Source organism: Wickerhamomyces ciferrii, contig 00006 (genome assembly GCF_000313485.1).
Source record: "Wickerhamomyces ciferrii WGS project CAIF00000000 data, strain NRRL Y-1031 F-60-10, contig 00006, whole genome shotgun sequence".
In the NCBI taxonomy this organism is placed as follows: Eukaryota; Fungi; Ascomycota; class Saccharomycetes; order Phaffomycetales; family Wickerhamomycetaceae; genus Hansenula; species Hansenula ciferrii.
The window spans coordinates 46,135-65,993 of record NW_011887734.1 but is presented as its reverse complement, the minus strand read 5'-3'; the positions used below and the strand labels follow the sequence as shown (position 1 = coordinate 65,993).

The 19,859-nt window shown below is 28.2% G+C and overlaps 9 protein-coding genes across 9 annotated transcripts; 5 read left to right on the top strand and 4 right to left on the bottom strand.

Moving 5' to 3' along the window:
- Positions 1-255: 255 nt before the first annotated feature.
- On the top strand, positions 256-1,281 carry MDH2 (malate dehydrogenase; the record flags this gene model as incomplete). The annotated part of the gene is made up of 1 exon (XM_011279058.1): positions 256-1,281. One exon carries the CDS (start codon positions 256-258, stop codon positions 1,279-1,281), a length of 1,026 nt encoding a protein of 341 aa, XP_011277360.1.
- Positions 1,282-1,353: 72 nt separating this feature from the next.
- Positions 1,354-2,646, bottom strand: BN7_333 (uncharacterized protein; the record flags this gene model as incomplete). Its single annotated transcript, XM_011279057.1, has 1 exon — positions 1,354-2,646. The coding sequence occupies one exon, from the start codon at positions 2,644-2,646 to the stop codon at positions 1,354-1,356; it is 1,293 nt and encodes a 430-aa protein (XP_011277359.1).
- A 1,154-nt stretch (positions 2,647-3,800) lies between these two features.
- RIM11 (serine/threonine protein kinase RIM11) lies at positions 3,801-4,733 on the top strand (the record flags this gene model as incomplete). The annotated part of the gene is made up of 1 exon (XM_011279056.1): positions 3,801-4,733. One exon carries the CDS (start codon positions 3,801-3,803, stop codon positions 4,731-4,733), a length of 933 nt encoding a protein of 310 aa, XP_011277358.1.
- A 388-nt stretch (positions 4,734-5,121) lies between these two features.
- TOM70 (protein channel TOM70) lies at positions 5,122-6,948 on the top strand (the record flags this gene model as incomplete). The annotated part of the gene is made up of 1 exon (XM_011279055.1): positions 5,122-6,948. The coding sequence occupies one exon, from the start codon at positions 5,122-5,124 to the stop codon at positions 6,946-6,948; it is 1,827 nt and encodes a 608-aa protein (XP_011277357.1).
- A 619-nt stretch (positions 6,949-7,567) lies between these two features.
- BN7_330 (uncharacterized protein) lies at positions 7,568-8,362 on the bottom strand (the record flags this gene model as incomplete). Its single annotated transcript, XM_011279054.1, has 1 exon — positions 7,568-8,362. One exon carries the CDS (start codon positions 8,360-8,362, stop codon positions 7,568-7,570), a length of 795 nt encoding a protein of 264 aa, XP_011277356.1.
- Positions 8,363-10,362: 2,000 nt separating this feature from the next.
- Positions 10,363-11,559, top strand: STR3 (cystathionine beta-lyase STR3; the record flags this gene model as incomplete). Its single annotated transcript, XM_011279053.1, has 1 exon — positions 10,363-11,559. The coding sequence occupies one exon, from the start codon at positions 10,363-10,365 to the stop codon at positions 11,557-11,559; it is 1,197 nt and encodes a 398-aa protein (XP_011277355.1).
- A 1,119-nt stretch (positions 11,560-12,678) lies between these two features.
- On the bottom strand, positions 12,679-13,998 carry BN7_328 (Casein kinase I; the record flags this gene model as incomplete). Its single annotated transcript, XM_011279052.1, has 1 exon — positions 12,679-13,998. One exon carries the CDS (start codon positions 13,996-13,998, stop codon positions 12,679-12,681), a length of 1,320 nt encoding a protein of 439 aa, XP_011277354.1.
- Positions 13,999-14,955: 957 nt separating this feature from the next.
- Positions 14,956-15,927, top strand: EAF3 (Eaf3p; the record flags this gene model as incomplete). The annotated part of the gene is made up of 1 exon (XM_011279051.1): positions 14,956-15,927. One exon carries the CDS (start codon positions 14,956-14,958, stop codon positions 15,925-15,927), a length of 972 nt encoding a protein of 323 aa, XP_011277353.1.
- A 225-nt stretch (positions 15,928-16,152) lies between these two features.
- On the bottom strand, positions 16,153-17,862 carry DSE1 (Dse1p; the record flags this gene model as incomplete). Its single annotated transcript, XM_011279050.1, has 1 exon — positions 16,153-17,862. One exon carries the CDS (start codon positions 17,860-17,862, stop codon positions 16,153-16,155), a length of 1,710 nt encoding a protein of 569 aa, XP_011277352.1.
- Positions 17,863-19,859: the final 1,997 nt, after the last annotated feature.

The window sequence follows — 19,859 nt, the reverse complement described above, 5'->3', positions numbered from 1 at the left end:
ACATAACTAATAAACTAAACTAAACTAATAACAATTGAATTAACCATAAATAAATAAATAAATTGTAATTCGCTTGTTTATTCTTATTTAAATAATTCCATTTACCCTTTATTTCATTAATATTTCAAGTATCCGATTCTCGGAGGTTTTAGGAATTGAAAATTTTATAAAAGCAATTGAATTCCCCAGAAAATAATGAAAACTTTACCAATTGACAACTAGATCAACAATCTATTAATTACAAGAAATACCAATATGAAAGTCACAGTCTTAGGAGCAGCAGGAGGTATCGGTCAACCTTTATCCCTTTTATTAAAACTCTCTTCACAAATTGATGAATTATCATTATACGATATTCGTTTATCAAAAGGTGTTGCAACTGATCTAAGTCATATTAATACAAATGTTAAAGTTACAGGGTTTGAACCATCATCAAAAGAAGATCAATCAGCTATTAAGCAAGCATTGACTGGTACTGATGTTGTTATTATCCCAGCTGGTGTTCCAAGAAAACCGGGTATGACTAGAGATGATTTATTTAATATTAATGCAAGTATTATTCAATCTTTAGCCTCTGCTATTGCTGAAACTGCTCCTCAAGCTTATGTTCTTGTTATTTCAAATCCTGTTAATTCAACTGTTCCAATTGTGGTGGAAACTTTTAAGCAAAAAGGTGTTTTCAACCCTAAGAGAATATTTGGTGTTACTACATTAGATATTGTTCGTGCAAATTCATTTATTAAAGAATATGATACCCATGGGGAATTAGATGTCTCCAAGGTTAATATTAATGTTATTGGTGGTCATTCAGGTGAAACTATTGTCCCAATCTATTCTCAATCCAATGCATCAAAAATTTATAAAAAATTATCATCAAGTCAAAGAGATGCCTTGGTTAATCGTGTTCAATTTGGTGGTGATGAAGTTGTTAAAGCTAAAAATGGTGGTGGTAGTGCTACATTATCAATGGCTTATTCAGGTTATAAATTTGCAGAAAGTTTAATCCGTGCTTTAAAGGGTGAATCTGGTATAATTGAAGATTCATTTATTTATTTAGATGATGGTATCAAAGGTGCTAGGGAAGTTAAGAATAAGACTAAATTAAATTATGTTTCTTTACCAATTAGATTAGGCCCTCATGGGGTTGAAGAAGTTGAAGGTGGTATCTTGGGTGAATTAGATGATAATGAAACTAAATTGTTTGGTGTTGCTGTTAATACTTTAAGTAAAAATATTGTCAAAGGTGAATTATTTGTTAATAAAGTGAAGAGTAAATTATAAAATGACTGCGATAGCAGGTATTTTATGTATTTCATTAGGTATTTAAGTGTATATTGATTTAATTAGAATTTATTAGCTATTATGACAACCCTTATTCAACAATATCATAAACATATCATAATTAACCAACTCTTCACTTCCAAATATTACATCCTGAGTAAATTGATGACTTATTTCAGGTTTACAATCTCTTGGACCTGTAATTAATATGGAAGATCTAAAATCACTTGTCTTTACATAACTTGGATTACCAAAAATTTTAATTAAATTTTGTAAAAAATCATTAGTATCTTCTTTTGTTTTAAATTCTCGTTTTGTTATATCAACACATAATTGTGAATTAAATGTTATATTTTGACGAGTTTTTGGATTTGATCTATTATAAATTGGCCGTGTTGATTTCAATCTCATTAATTTTTCCCAATATCGAAAATGATTACAATGGTCTAAATGAGTTCTATTTTGGATATGAAATAATGATCTTCTTAATTCAGTAGGATAATTATTTATGGAAGTTAAATAAATAGTTAATAATTCTTTAAAATAGACATTTTGGGGAAAGATATTAAATATTTTAGATTTTTTGGGATCAGTATATGTCCTAGCTGAGAATTCTTTAAATTTCTCATATGATTCAAAAGAATCATTCCATCTATTTCTTTGGAAAGTATCATCAATAGGTATAACTTTAGTTCTATTATTAGCTGAACTTGAAGCACTAATAATATCTTTGTTTTGAGTTTTGGTAACTAATTCACGGATTAAATTAGAACCTTCTGTTTGAATACCAAAAAGTTCTTTAAATCCATCTAAAATACAGATATCAATAATAACTTCTTTTATAAAGCATCTCATTTTAGAATTTGGATTATGAATGATTGCTTCAATAATATGAATAATTTTAGAAAAACTTCGAACTTCTGTTGGGGTTTTAGTTCTTGGGTGTTCATGATCTAAATCATCATAAAGTTTATCATTAAGTATTTGATCTGGAATAATTTCAGTATCTAAAAATTCATAATCAAATTTTTTACTATTCTTATTTCTTTCATATATAGAATATGAATCACATGGTATATTCAATAAATCAGGACCATATTTTAAAAAATTTGTATCATTAAGTTTCATTTTGGTAAGTTTACTTAGAACTATTGTTAAATGTAAAGATTTATAAAGTTTTGATGAAAATGTTATGAAAAATGTCTTATTGATCATTAACATGGTTGAGGCTTTTAAATCACCATAGTTTACAATTAATTCCAAAATTTCCATGGGGAATATATTATTCACTGAAATGTTTAAAACTTGAATATTTTGAGATACTTTTATAACAGTTTTAGTATCAAATTTAAACCATATAACCATGATTTAAAATTATCAAACGTCACTAATGTTAAAAAATGTAATATAATTGATGAATAATACACAATTGGGAATATAAACAATCTTTTAAACATCCATATGCTCCTTGTAATAAACACATCATAATAATCAGTAACAAGATATGTCCTTGCTGCATACCATCCAAACCATAAAGTAATTAATTTGAATTTAATAGATGTAGTTTCTAGATTTAAAATAAGTATGGTTCTATATATTTTATCTTTAATAGATAAATTACCAAAATCATAATAAAATCCTGATGCATAAAACCCAAACCAAGTGGTTAGTAATTTTGTTTTTAAATCAATTTTTTCATTATATTAGAATGTTTATGGTTCTATAGAATTTATCTTTGATTGATAAATTGTTTTCCATTTTGATGTTTCCTTTTGAAATACTTTAAAGAATGTAAAAACTTTCAGAATTACAAGTTGAATTATTGACCATTGACCACCATATATATATATATAGTCGTAAACTGATTCTCACTTAAACAACTCATTTTTTGATATAGCTGTGATGAGCAGACCTCAAATGACTGAAAACAATCAGAAAGAAATTGGTGGGGAGCTACTGTTACTTCTGAACAACAGTAATTAGAGTAAATTGGCTATTATCTATCTATAATATCATCAATTAACTATTATCTCTTGAATATTACGTTAATGGCTATATAAATTACTAATCACTTACATAATCCAAGTCCCACACAGTCCTAGTCCCAATATACCCACGTCTAGTCTTCAATGCTCACCCTAGTCCCTCCATTTCTCCACTCCACAAAAATAAATATTACGTCACATGTCATGACTTGGTGGTACTTAAATTAAGAGACTAGTCTCATGATCAGTGTTTTTTTTGGTGGTTCAATTTTCAATTTCAATTAAAAAAAACAAAATTGACGATTTGAAAGAAAACAAAGAAAACAAAGAAAAGGAAGACAATTAAAGTCAATTACAATCAAAAGAGATAATAGATAATAAGATAATAGACAATTCATTTATTATTTTGATAATTGATAATTTGAGATATTGCAATAACCTTTCAATTCCAGTTTTTCTTAGTTCCTAATCATTCTTCGTTGTTATTTTGTTAAATCCCCTGGGGTATAAAGTCAATATTATAATAATATCAAAATGCCACTTTTACAAGTTCAAACTATTAAAGATGAAATAATTGAAATTAATTATGAAAATCCAATTGATATAGGTCATGGTTCATTTGGTTCAGTTTCAAAATGTTCATTAATATCTCCAAACATAGAAACAATTGCTATTAAGAGAGTATTACAAGACAAGAGATTCAAAAATAGAGAATTACAAATTATGAAATCTTTGGATAATGAAAATATTACCAAGCTACATTATTATAATTATGAAAATGAAGATAATGATCAGAATTCAAATAATTTATATTTAAATTTATTTATGGAATTTTTACCAACAACTTTATACAAGAGAAATCAATTTTTCACTATAAAGAAGCAAAATATGCCATTGCAAGAGGTTAAATCATACATGTTTAATATCCTTAAAGGTCTAGAATACTTACATTCATTCCAAATATGTCATCGTGATATTAAACCACAAAATATCCTTGTTGATCCCCATAGACAAATTGCTAAAATTTGTGATTTTGGTTCCGCCAAAATTCTTTCACCATCTGAACAAAATGTTAGTTATATATGTTCACGTTATTATAGAGCACCAGAATTAATCTTTGGAGCAACAAATTATACAACCAAAATAGATGTTTGGTCAACAGGTTGTGTATTTGCAGAATTATTAATTGGACAACCTTTATTCCCTGGTGAATCAGGTATAGATCAATTAGTTGAAATTATTAAAATCTTGGGGACTCCAACTCATGAAGATATTATATCAATGAATAATAATTATACTGATCATAAATTTCCTATAATTAAAAAGATTCCATTAGTTAAGATTTTTAAAAATTTAAATAATCCTAATGATTTAATTGTTTTGGGGTTTTTGGAACAGTTTTTATTGTTTAATCCAAATAAGAGGATTAGTGCTAGAAAAGCGGCGTTGAATGAGTGGTTTGACTAGACTGAAACGAGACGAAGTCGAGTACTAGATTGAAACGAAACGAAACTTGACTTTAATAGTATAATAATAATACTATAATTAAATTAGATTAATTAGCTTGAAATGAATGTATGATAATTGCATAAATGAATGAAAAGTAATTTAAATAAAACCAAAAGTAGTAATAAATTAAAATAAATTTGGTTATACTGATTACATAATCCACAGATCAAATTTTACCCGGCTTTGTTTTTTTTTTCTCGGATTTTCCAATTTTCAATGGCAAAAAAAAACAATTTGGAAATTGAATTGATACTCATTGAAATATTACTTGAAATATTACTTGAAATAACTTGTAATATACTTGATTTAAAGGTATTTTCAAAGGTAACAAAGTTCAATTCATACAATGTCTGAATCTGGATTATCTTCATTCATTCAAAAGAATAAAATAGCCATTTTGGCTACTTTAGGTGTTACTGCTTCTGCTTTATCTGCTTATTATATCTTACAATCTCAATCAAATACAACTAGTCCATCAACTGAAGAACCAAAAAAGACTAAAAAAAAATCTAAAAAGAAGAGTGGTAATGGTAATAAAGAAAACAAGGAACATAAGGAAACCACTGTTGCTAAAATTTATCCAATTGATTCAAATGGTGAACCAAAATTAACAAAAGAATTGATTGATTCTCTATCATCAGAAGATAAAGATAAATATTCATTAGCTTTAAAAGAAGATGGTAATGAATTTTTTAAAAATAAAGATTTCACCAAGGCTATAAAATTTTATTCAGCTGCTTTAGACTTGGTTAAAGATCCTGTTTTCTATTCAAATAGATCTGCTTGTTATGTTGGTTTAGAAGATTATGAAAAAGTTGTTGAAGATACAACAGCTGCCCTTGAGTTAAAACCTGATTATACTAAATGTTTATTGAGAAGATCAAATGCTTATGAACAATTGGAAAAATATGAAGATTCAATGTATGATTTAACTGCATTATCATTATTTGGTGGATTTAATAATAAATCTGTTGAATCTGTTTTGGATCGTGTTTTGAAGAAACATTCCTTAAAGATTGTTCAATCAAATATTTCAAAACATCAAAGTGAATTACCTTCTGCTTCTTCAATAAGTTCATTTTTTGGTGCTTTTGAAATTGAATCTAAAATTGATGGTATAAATGAAGATTTAGATTCTTTGAAGAAAGATTCTGGTGATTATTTCTTAATTAAAGGTCTTGGTTCATTAAACAATAAAACTAGAGAATCTTTTATTAATGCAGATTCTGAATTTTCTCAAGCTATTAATGCATATGAATTAGAATCTAAAATCAACACCTCCCCAGAATTCAAAAATAAATATTCAATCGCCCTTGAATATTCAGGTGCTTTTAAATTTTTAAAAAATGAACCATTAAATGCAATCTTAGATTTCCAAAAATCTTTAGAATTACATCCAAGATCAAGAACTTATATTTATAATGCATTAATTGCTGCTGATAAACAAGATTTCACCGCAGCTCATGATTCTTTCTCCAAGGCTATTGAATTATCTCCAGAATCTTCAGAAATTTATTATCACCAAGGACAAATGTATTATTTAACTGCTGAATTAACCAAGGCAAAAGAATGTTTTGAAAAAGCTAAACAATTTAATCCGGAAAATGTTTATTCTTATATTCAATTAGCTTGTATTGAATATAGGGATGGAAACCATTCAAAAGCTGATGAATTATTCACCCAGGCTAAAAAACATTTCCCAACAAATCCTGATATCCCAAATTATTATGGTGAAATCTTGGCTGATAAAGGTGATTTAACAAATGCTTTAAAACAATTTGAAATTTCATTTAAATTACAAGAAGCATTACCACAAATCACAATTGGTGTTTTACCATTAGTCAATAAAGCTGCTATTTTAGCCAAACAACCAACAGAAGAAAACTTAAAGGAATCAATTACATTATTAGAAAAAGCTGTTGATTTAGATCCAAAAAATGAATTATCCAAGATCACATTGGCACAATTAAAATTACAATCAAATAAAGTTGAAGAAGCTATTAAATTATTTGAAGAATCATCATATTTAGCAAGATCTTTTGATGAAAAATTACAAGCTACAAGTTTTGCAGAAGCTTCCAAAATTCAATTAAGATTAAAAAATGATCCTGTTTTGAGTAAAAAATTGAATGAAATTGTTGCTCAATATGGTGCTCAAGAATTGGCTCGTTAGGACTCCCGAGGGATTAAGCATTGAAGTTGGATGCTACAATGGATTAAGCGTATATACTTGAAGTATTTTATGTTTGTCTTTTGTGTTATGTTTGAGTTTTAAACTTGTATATAAAAGAAAATTTATGACATTTAAAAAAATTAAAGAAGGAATTCATTATTGTAGTATTTGATGGGCTTTGAAAGGGATTGAAAAGTATGGAAAAGATGTTAGGGATTTTGGAATTAAATACCTTTATGTTGGAACTATTACATTGAGAGGGATAATTTATGAAATTTATTGGTGAGAAACTGGAATAAGAGATTTGAATGGTGGAATCATTCAAAATTCTATATCACTAGTTTGATCTCCAGAATATTGATACATTCTAGAGATCACTTCAAACCAACTATAGATCAAAAGATTATAAATATTCTACACTTCAATATTTTAAGATGATCAAACCTTAACCTTTATTCCAACCTATTTATAAAAGAGTAATATAAAAAAAACATAAATTCCCAAATTCATAAGAAATAATTGAATAACTTCACATCAAGTGATAATTATTCGGGTATTGAAAACTTCATAAATAACTCAAAGAAACCCAAGAGTCATCATATCACATAAAGCATTAAACTTAGATTAATAAAGCACCAACTAAAACAGCAGCACCTAAAACACCTGTAGATTTTAATGAACCTGCAGCATTTTCAGCTTGTTGTTCTGGTACACTTGGAGTAGTACCATTTGATGAACCAGCAGCTGAAGATTGTTGAGCAGCTGGAGCTGATGAAGCTTCGACACCTGGAGCAGATGAAACACCTGAAGCTGGAGCAGCTGTTGTAGTTTGTTCACCTTCAGCTGGGGCAGATGAAGCACCAACGGCTGGAGCACTTGAAGCACCAGCTTCTGGAGCAGTTGGAGCAGATGAAGCACCAGCTTCTGGAGCAGCACTTGAAACACCTGGAGCACCACCACCTGGAGCACTTGAAGCACCAGCTTCTGGATTAGCTGGAGCAGCTGGAGCAGATGAAGCACCGGCAGCTGGGGCAGATGAAGCACCAGCTTCTGGGTTTGCTGGAGCACTTGAAGCACCTGGAGCTGGAGCAGCTGGAGCACTTGAAGCACCGGCTTCTGGAGCAGCTGATGAAACACCTGGAGCTGGAGCAGCTGGAGCTGATGAAGCACCAGATTCTGGAGCAGTTGGAGCACTTGAAGCAGCTTCAGCTGGAGCAGATGAAGCTGGAGCAGCTGGGTTAGCTGGAGCACTTGATGCTGGAGAATCACCACCGGCTGGAGCTGATGAAGCATCAGCAGCTGGAGCAGTGTTTGTAGCTTGGATTTGACCATCACCAATTTGTGAGATAACAGCAGCACTTTGAGCTAATGATAAAGCTGATAAACCTAAAACAACAACTGATTTTGAATACATTATGAATTATAATTTATTGAAATGAAAATTAATTGGATATCTAACGAGTGAACTTGAAAAAGAATTCTTTAATAAAAATCTTGTTGATTAAAAGAACATAATATTCATACTTGATTTAGTGGAAACTTTTGTATTTATATAATGTTTAAGATTTCAGAAGATTCAAATTGAAACACGAAATCTAGATGGTTAATCAACAAATTATACTGCCACTGTTTACATTTTAAACTTTTGTTTACGTAAATCAATTGAATAGTACCTGTATATGATGGTAAACTCTGAGCTCTTTTAGTAATTGTAAAGTTGTATAAACCAATTCTAATGATTCGAGACGTAATGCAAAAGATTTTCGATTTGTTCAAAGTGCATGAAATTTCAGGGGAAATAAATCTAGAATTCAGGAACAGAAATTTTAGGCTGAAAGGTACATTTAGACAGGAAATTGGAATGTACTGTGGTATCCGTCTAGCAGGGTATTCTAGGCAGGGATCAAGCGTTGGATCAAGTTATTATTTAGGCAAGAAACTGGGGGTTTATTGAACCAAGAAGAAACTAAATAATATTATATCGAGACAATTATACCCAAACAATTGTACCCATGAATTGTACCCATGAATTATAGGGTTTTTGTTTATTAACACCACAGTTTAGATTGAAGTAAATCATATACCAAAAGGAAAGACGATTCGTGTATATATTTGTTCGTGACTCTAGTAGTTTATTTGAGTCCTTGAGGCAGTTCAGTCCAGTGTTTTTACTTTTTTTAGTGGTGAAAAGTTTTGATGATATTCGTGATTTGAGATTTTTGTGTCTTTACCGTGTAACAAGAGCATATGGATACTTTTAATGGGTCCAGTTCTTGATGAATTAGGAAATGGTTACTTTATTTGATTAGTTCATGGTTGTAAACTTCTGGTTATAGTTGCTATTTAGTTTATGATTATTACTAGTTTAGGTGAACATGAGCAATTGAAATAACTTTATGTTTTAGGGGTTATATACTTTAGATACCTTTAACGTTTTAATCTTTTATACCAAGAAGTAATTTAACTAAATTGGAAATTTCAGTTGCTAAATCAGAAGAAATTTATGGTTATTGAAGTACCAAATTGATCTTGTTTAGAAAAGTTTAAACTCTATATCTATAGTTGACCAATGACCAGATATATGTCTAGATCACATCATTTATGATCTCGCTTAGGTTTAAACATCCATAATTCCCGATGTTGTTGATTATATTCTTTTAAGATGTATTACCAATTACCAAATATACAGTAAAAGATCCAATATCCAATATTTTAGCTTATTCGTAATCCTTCTATCCTTCTCTTCTATGATTCATTACTCATTACTCATAAGATCATTAAAGACCAACTGATTACCGAAAGGATCACATCTAGTTGACTCTTCAAATACAGTAATTGATTGATCACCAATGATAGTTAGTAATTCTTCAGTTCCACTTCTAATCCCATTACTATTCAACATTCTTTATTGATACCTTGACAACCACTTAAAAGTTATTGATCGTGTTTTTTGTAAATAAACAAATGATCTAATAAAAAGAATCAAATACTTCCAAATCGGGAATGTTTCCTAAGCAGGTAATTCTGAGTACAATCACATGACTTTTACGTAATCAATTACGTAATCAAAAAATCACCCACAGTCACGTGCGATTTCTAATCTTATCAGTTTGGCAGGAATTGCACATTTTTCATTTTTCTGTGCGGGATTTGACGGACCATCTCTGCCTAGAGTGAAGTAGACTCTGCCTATGTCTGCCTACTGTCTGCCTAATGTCTGCCTAGAATGCTGGTCCCCTGTTCAGGGCTTTCAGGGCCCCGGTTGTGGCTCTCACAATTATATTCTTTTTGACTCATCATAACTTTAAACTTCTCAATAAATTTAAATATTTTGATAAACTACTGAAATTATATTTTTATTAATCACAAGATCTATATTATCATAGTTATTATATTATTATATATCAAATCAACATGGTTAAAGAACTTTCTTTGGACACTTTAGTTGTCTCTTCAAATAATAATGATCAACATAATGCTTCAGTTGCTCCTTTATATCAAACTACAACTTTTAAACAAAAATCTGTTAGTGATTTAGGTGAATATGATTATACAAGATCTGGTAATCCAACAAGAACTCAATTAGAATCTCAATTATCTATAATAATGAAAGCTGAAAAAACTTTTGCTGTAACAAGTGGGATGGGTTGTTTAGATGTTATTACAAGATTATTAAAACCTGGTGATGAAGTTATAGCTGGTGATGATTTATATGGTGGTACTCATCGTTTATTAACTTTTTTAAATAAAACTGGTGCTATAAAATTAAAAATTATTGATACAACAAATCCTCAATTAGTTAAATCAACATTATCCCAAAATACTAAAATGATTTTTTTAGAATCACCAACAAATCCATTAATTAAAGTTATTGATTTACCAAAAATTTCTGAATTCTTGAAAACCAATTATCCAAATTGTATTAGTGTTTTCGATAATACAATGATGTCACCATTATTATTATCACCATTAAAATATGTTGATATTCAATATGAATCTGCAACAAAATATTTAAATGGTCATCATGATATTATGGCTGGTGTAATTGCAACAAATTCCAAAAAATTATCACAAGATTTATTCTTTATTATAAATGCCACGGGATGTGGTTTAGCACCATTTGATTCTTGGTTATTACTAAGAGGTTTGAAAACTTTATCAATAAGATTTGAAAGACAACAATCAAATGCTATAAAATTAACAAATTGGTTAGAATCCTTAGGTTTTAAAGTTAATTATCCAGGTTTAAAATCTCATCCACAATACCAAGTTCATAATTCTTATAACAAAGGTTTTGGTGCTGTATTTTCATTTGAAACAAAATCAATCAAAACTTCAGAACGTATTGTGGAAGGTACAAAATTATTCGGTGTTACAGTATCATTTGGTGCAGTTAATTCATTAATTTCAATGCCTTGTAGAATGTCACATGCTTCAATTGACCCTGAAACAAGAGCTGAAAGAGAATTCCCTGAAGATTTGATTAGAGTTTGTGTTGGGATTGAAGATTCTGATGATTTAATTGAAGATTTAAAACAAAGTTTATTGAATAGTGGTGCTATAAGGGAGATTAATGGGAAATTAATTAGATCTGATTTATCAAAGTTATAGAGTAACTTTGAAGACCTCGATTTAGAGGGTATAAGGGGTAAGAGTATAGGAAAAAAGTATAGAGCTAAGTGATTTTTTTGCATTGTTTCAACAACATTTATAATTAATATTCATGATCAAATATTAATGATTACAACATATAATTTCAACATTCTTTTTTGGATTGATTCCAACATCAATTTATTTATATAATTTAATTAAAAAATAAAAAATTATAGAGTAATTTAAAAACAAATGTAGTCACTACAATAAGATCTTTCAAATAAACCAATATATGATAATGATGGTTCTAATATACATTTATAATTATATATAAAAAAATCATTTTTTGTATAATGTACAAATATAAAAATTTAATTTCAAATGAAAAAAACAAATAATTATATATAAAAAGGAAAGTAATATATGAATGATTGATCCTATTTGTAAAGGTTTGATCTTTATTTTTAAATATGATTGATGATGATTATAAAATGATTGATGGGTTGATGGTTTAATGGTTTGATAATGATGATTGATGATGATAAATTGATGATGATGATTGATTGATGATAAAAAAATGAAATAAAATATATATATTAAAGAATTGAAAATGGTTGGTTTTTTTTTTTATCTTTTCAAATGAATTATAATTTGATAAATATTGAAAATAATTTGTATAAATAACAAAAGAAAAATCAATTTTATTTTGTCTTTTGATGTTCCTTAATAATAATTAGAAAGAAACACACACAATATAATTCAAAATAAATAATTCATATAATTATTATTATGATAATGATAGCAAAAAAAAAAGTAGTAGCAGTATATGAAAGAAATAATAACTTAACAACAACAACACAAATCATAGCAAACCCAATGAAAAAAAAGTTAAATGCAAATTCTAAAAAAAAAAATCAAAATATTTCAATACAACAAATCTTCATTTTTGAATTCAATGTATTAATGATAAGCTTAAAGAACATAAGTGAATGAAAACCAAAAGAAATAAGGTAAATTATTATAAATTAAAATTATTATTATGAATGAAACGATTGATATGATGAACCCTTTTTTTTATGTTTTCTTATTATTATTATTATTTATTATGATTATGATTAATTATAAATTAAATTCCATTCAATTACAACAACAAACTTTACTCCAAAATCCCTTTTCTGATGAATTCGATCTTAAATCTGTTTGATCATTAATTAAGTTTTGATTTGGATCTGTAGTTTTATTATTATTATTATTATTTTGATGATTTGAATTAACTGCATATTGAGATGAATTTAATAAATAATTATTTTGATTTAATTTTGGAGTTCTTGATCTTGAATTATTTAATGAATGAACTTTTTGTTTTAAATGAGCTTGTTGAATTTGTTGTTGTTGACCTCCTTGTAAAGCACCAGCTTGTTGTTGTTGATCTCTTTGTTGTTGTTGAGCATTTGATTGTTGTTGTTGTTGTTGTTGTTGTCTTGGATTTGGATTTCCATAACCATGTAAATTTGGTTTTTTATTAATTTCTGCATCCCAACCTTTACCACCATTTAATGACATCCAATCATAATAACCATCAGAAATTTCATCAATTGATTGCAGAGCATTATCCATTAAAGATCTTAAATAATCATAATCAGGATGTTGTTCAAAAGCTAAATTACGAACATAAGTTAAATAATCACCAAATTGACTTGGTAAACCATAAACTAAATCAGCCACGGGGGTTGATCTTTTTTTTTCACCAATTTTTTCATATTTTTGTTTATTTGTTGGAGCTTTAAGACCTTGCCATGGTAATGAACCTCTTAAAAAATAAAGGAAAACATGACCCAAACTTTCTAAATCATCTCTTCTTGATTGTTCACGACCTAAATGAGTATTTATAGACATATATCTTGCAGTACCACTAAGAGATTTTCTTTCTCTATAAGGAATATGTTGTTTTGATTTTGGATCTCTATAATATTTAGCCATACCAAAATCTACTATATGAATTGTATTTGCATTTGTTGAACCCGATTTCCCAATAAGGAAATTATCTGGTTTAATATCTCTAAAGATTAAATCTTTATCATGAATAGTTTGAACTCTTGAAATCATTTGTTTTGCAACTTGAGCAACAGTTTTTGGACTAAATCTACGTCCACACCATTCAAATAAATCTTCTAAAGAAGGACCTAATAAATCTATAACCAAGATATTATGTAAACCTTCTTGACCAAAATAATAAGCTCTTGGGATACCAGAAGAACCTGCAAGGATTCTATAAGCTCTATATTCATCTCTTAATTGAGGAGCTTCAGTTCTTCTTGGTTCAAATTTAATAGCAACTTGTTGATTATTTAATAGATTAACCCCTTCAAAAATGATACCAAAAGAACCTTCACCAATTTTCTTACCTACACGGTAATGAATACCAATGACATTAGCAGATTGACTTTGAGATGACATGATTTATGATGTGATATGGTGATTGTGGTTTTTTTATGAAGAAACAATATAACACACAGTCAATAGTGATAAATAGTAATTTCAAATAAAGGAGTGATTGAAATGTGATTGAAATGTGATTTGGATATTGAATATCTTTATAATAGATGAATATAACCTTTTGATATCAGAAGAATGTTGATATAACCAAAATCAATAAATCAACAAATCAACAAATCAACAAACAATGAGCAATATAGCACAGAACCGACCCTGTCTAATTCAATTCAAAAACTAATACCAACCAAAGCAAGACCAGAACTCAACGATAATAGTCCAAAATTAACCTCTTTTGATCACAATTGTTATTTGAAACCAAGAATGGGCAGCAACGATCCAAGGGAAATGAAATCTAGCAGTTTAAAATCAAAAGCACAGTGTTAAACTATATCAACAGCAGATCACAACCTATACCTATCTGTTCAAGAGCTTTCTTTGTTCTCTATTTTTGCGTTGACTTTGAAGTCTTTCAATTAAGCGCTTTGAAGTTTGTTGTCGTTGTGTTTCCAAAAATGGCGCCAGACTTTCAATTTCAATTTTAAAATTCCAATTTCTTTAAAATTAAAATTCCCACCTAAAAAATCGAAAAACAAACAAAAAAATCAAAAAATCACAAAAAAATGATTTTTCCGCGAAATTGGAAAAAAAACAGATTACGTAATTGATTATGTAATTGATTTTGATTATGTGATTATCACGTGATTATTACGTCATTAATTATGTAATCAAATTGAGTTTTTTGTTACCCTCCTTTTTGTTTTCAATGTTTTGTACTGGGTATAACGATCCCATTGGATTTGTTTTGAATTTGAATAAAACGCGTATAAACAATTATATAAACAATTGATTGACACAATTGATATTCTTTATATCATTGAACTCAGTTTAGTTGGTTTCGTCTGATTACACATACACACAATGGTTAAAGAAGAAGAACAACCATATCAATTAAATGGAAGATGTTTAGCATATCATGGTCCTTTATTATATGAAGCTAAAATATTAAAATCTCATCAAGCTGGTAGTAAAGATGTATTCTCCAAGGAGAAAAAAGAAGATCGTGTTGAAAAAGCATCAGAATGTGAAATCCCAAAAGAATTAGAAAATGAATTATCTTATTATATTCATTATAAAGGTTGGAAATCTTCATGGGATGAATGGGTTGGTTTACGTCGTCTTAGACCTTTTAATATTGAAAATTTAAAATTACAAAAAGAATTGAAAAATGCTGCTTTAAATTCAACTTCAACAGTTTCTGCCTCATCAGGTAGAAAAAATGATCCAACTAAAAATTCAAGTATTGCTTCAACAAGAGCTGGTAAAAGAAGAGGTGAATTAGATTTAGATAAAGAAGAAGATTATCTAAGGAGACCAGAAATTAATATTTTAATACCTGATCCATTAAAATCCCTTTTGGTTGATGATTGGGAAATTGTTACTAAAGAACATCAATTAGTTGAATTACCTGCTAAACCAAGTGTTAATGATTTATTAAAATTATATAGAACTTCAATTGGTAAAAAAGGTGGTATAACTGAAGGTGAAATTTTAGATGAATTTTTAGCAGGTTTAAAAGTTTATTTTAATAGATCTTTAGGTAATTTATTACTTTATAGATTTGAAAGACAACAATTTTTAAATTTAACAAAAGATCCAGAATTTAATGATCGAGAATTAAGTTCTATTTATGGTGCTGAACATCTTATGAGATTAATGGTTACTTTACCTGCTTTAATTGCTCAAACTACAATGGATCAACAAAGTGTTGCAACTTTAAAAGATCACGTTGAAGATTTCTTAAAATTTTTAGATAAAAATAAAAAGGAATTTTTCTTAAAACGTTATGAAAATGTTAGTCCTCATTATGAAGCTGAAGCTAAAAATGCTTAAAACACACACAGGTGTGCTTTCCTCTTATCAAATCCATTTATATCAATTATTTTAAAATTATCCCATTTTTAGAAAACATCACCTACTTTTTCTATGTTTATTTTATAGCTTAAATAAATTTTGTATATTAAAATTGTAATATTAATGAAGTATGTTATATGAATTACATTTGTATACTAGAAAAAAATAAGGTTTCATAAATTCATTAAATATTATACAAATTAATCAAACATAATGATAATATTGTTGTGAAGATGCATTTCTTTGTTTTTGATTTAATGGTAATACTTCATTATAAGTAAAATCAAATTGATCTTCTAAATCATCTTCATTTATAGTTGAACCTGAAACAATTCTTTTTGGTGATTCATTGAAAATTTCTTCATTAACTAATGTATCAATACTATTTTCACTATTATTTAATAAACTTGTTATACTTTTAGTTTTATTATGAATTGGTGAATTATTTGTTGTTGATGGAACTGAAGAATCTTGCATCAAAGTTTGTTCAAATATTGAATTTGATTCTGATTCTGATTCACCATCAGAATTTGTCATAATACTACCTGAATCAGAAACTGTTTCAGTTTGAGGAAATTCTTTCAACATATTATCAATAATCATATCTGATGTACCTTCTTCAACTTCAAATGAATCTAAACCTCTTTTTTTATGTAATCCCAAATAAGATGAACCATCAATTGATAAAATATAATTTGATGAACTTGTTAAATTTGTTATAGAATTTTTAGCAGCTGGAATTAAAGTACCACATTGTCTTTTACTTAAATGATGATAAATTTCAAATTCATCTGTTAAGAATTGATTATCATAATAATTTATTGAATCTAAACCTTCATTTAAACAACAATTGTTTAAATCTTCATTAAAATTTAAATCCCAATGAATTATATTCCCATCTCTTGCTCCAGTATATAAATCACTTGAACTTTCTTCTGACCATTCAATTGAAGTTATTAAATCATTATGACCTTGTAATGAACCAAATGATTCTTGAGCTCTAATATCCCATAATCTAACAATACCATCAATATGTGAAGCTGCAAGGATATTTGAATCATATGGAGCCCATTTAATATTATTTGCGAATCCATAGTTCTTAGTATCTTTAGAGATCTTTGGGGTAAACATTGAAACTTCATTAATTGGAGCTCTTAAATCATTTATAGCAATACCAAAATCTCCAGCAAGTCCAATAATACCATTTGATGAAGGTGATGAATCAAAATTTTTGATACCTAAATGTTGATTTTTTAAAATTGGTAAATCTGATCTATGATTTAAATCCCAAAGGAAAATATTTTCATTACATTGAGAAATTAATAAATTTGATGAATTTTTTGAATCCCAATTTGGCATGTTAATTGTTCTTATTGATGGATCTCTCAAAGTTTTAGAATTATTGAAATGTTTTTTATGATTAAATCTTTTCAAAATTTTGGCACTTTCATTTGAATTTGCTTCAGGAATTGAAACCATATGAATAACACCTTGTTTATGACCTGTGATTAAAGTACTTTCCTCCATGGCATAATCTAACCATTTCATATTTAAGATATTTGGTAAAGTAATGGTTTGTTGATGAGTTAAAGAAATAGATTCATTATTTAAATCATAAATAAATAAATTTGAATCAGAAGAACCACTTGATATAGCAATTTGTTCCTGGTTAGAATCATTTATAGCAATTGAAGTTAAATAATTTGAATCATCTGGGATTTTCCAATAATTTGATGCAATTTTAACTCTATTCATTGAACATGCTTTATCTAAGATACTGGTTGATGATTTTTGTTCTTTTAATAACCAACTTTCTGTTGATTTATTATTATTATGTGTATAAAATTCTGGATTTGATTTAGATTTTTTTATAGCATTTTGTCTGAAAAGCATAGTTGGTTTATAGAAATCCATGTTGTAAAGATAAAACTGAAATAATGTATGAATAATTGATTTAAAATAAACTTGATAATTGTAACTAATATGAATAAAGAATGAATTGTAGTTGGTTATATGATTGTATAAATGAGTGTATCAAAGTTAGAAGTTGAATGAGTGTTTAATATAGATTGTGTAAAAGGAAGAAAGAAAGAAGTTCAAATTCAAATTCAAAATTAAAGAAATTCAATGATTAATGTATAAACTAAGATCTAAGCTGGAAGTTGCTATAACCATTAAGATAAAAACTTTCAAAGGAGTAATGGTCATTGATCCCGATCCCATTACGAAGATCCACACCGAAGATTCACTTACTCCTTGGGATGATTCCACCATTTCACTTGCCTGGTTCCAATGATCATTGATGTTTTCAGTAATGCAACCTGCCATTCATCTTTGAGGAAATTTAAAAGTTTATCGGTGGATCTGTTAAAATTATGCAGGTTATATGCATATCGGATTTGGTGGTGAGCCAGCATTTTGAGAAAATATGATTTTAACAGGGAGAAAAACAGTGATTGCTGGGTTTTTTGTGAATTAGAAGATATTTCACTAGCTAATAGACTACTATTTATTCATATCCTGCTTTTTCCTGTGAATTTTACTTGCAGTTTGAACTATTTATCAACATTTAAACCATTTCCAACCGTTTCGGTGATACCAGCCAGCCACTAAAACACCACCGAAAATACCGTAAAAGGAACAACAACGAACTCACCAGCATCGACCAAGATTCAAACATTAGATCTATGGGATTCATGGTATACTTTCAAGCTACGTATTATATGCTGAGTTATTGACTAAAGAATACTTTAAATTGTGGTATTTAATCATCTTCGTAGTTTATGTATTGTGATTATGTAAGTGCTTATGTAAGATGATAAGTATAAAGTTAATTTATTGAATATTTTGACTTGAGTATTGAATATCTGAATAGTTTTATTATTATAGTGATCTCTGATCTTGGATATTCTATTATATGTACTTATATATCGAAAATTAGAGAAAAAAAAAATAAATTTGAAATTTATGTAATGCTAAAATTTAAAGCTAAAATAAAATTTATGACACTGACATGATTAATGAAATTTTAAATATTTAATATTTATATATATATAATTATCGAATATCGTCAATAATATTTATAATATACTATATATGAATAACATTAAAAAATATCAATCTATCAATATCCAATTAACATATAAATTACATTTAATTAATAAAATCAATTAATACTGTCATTACGTCATAATCATGAGTACCTCAAATGGCCAATGGGTATTATTTGCGCATTTTTGATCAACAATATAAAAAATTTAATCTTATAAAAAAAGATCAAAAGGTTCTTTTGAATTTGTTTTTGATCAAAGTTTTTCGATTATTTAGAAACTATACCAAAATGCCATCGTATACCGTGAGTTTCATAAATTACAGGCATTGAAGGGGAAGAGGAGACTGGTCTTTTCTCTGGCTTGTATATTCCTGAATGGTTTTTTGATTATTTTTTTGGAAAATGTTACTAACAAACTAAGGTCATTTTAAATGAAGATGCTCGTCCTGATGTGTGAGTATGATTGGAATTTGGGATCATGATTTGATTGTCAGATTGTATACGTGTCAGATGAAACAAAGACTGACTTTATACAGTGAAAAAAGAATAGCCATGGAACTTGATGGGAAAATTAAACAAGTATACACTCTGATGAAAGGGTTCACTATCTTTTTACCAGAAGACAATATTTCTGCTTTAGAATCCTATGAATATGTCAAACAAGTTGAAGTTGAAGAGCAAGCTGATACACTATAGAGATATGACACCCCAGAAAATTGAAAATTGAAATCAATTGATCGGCCAAATGATCCCAAAATATCTTTTTTAAGTTGTGAATAGATCTTAGCGCAAGTTTAAAAGTTATTTAGAAATTAATTAAGAGATATTTACAAGCCTTTATTTTCGTTTTTATATTGTA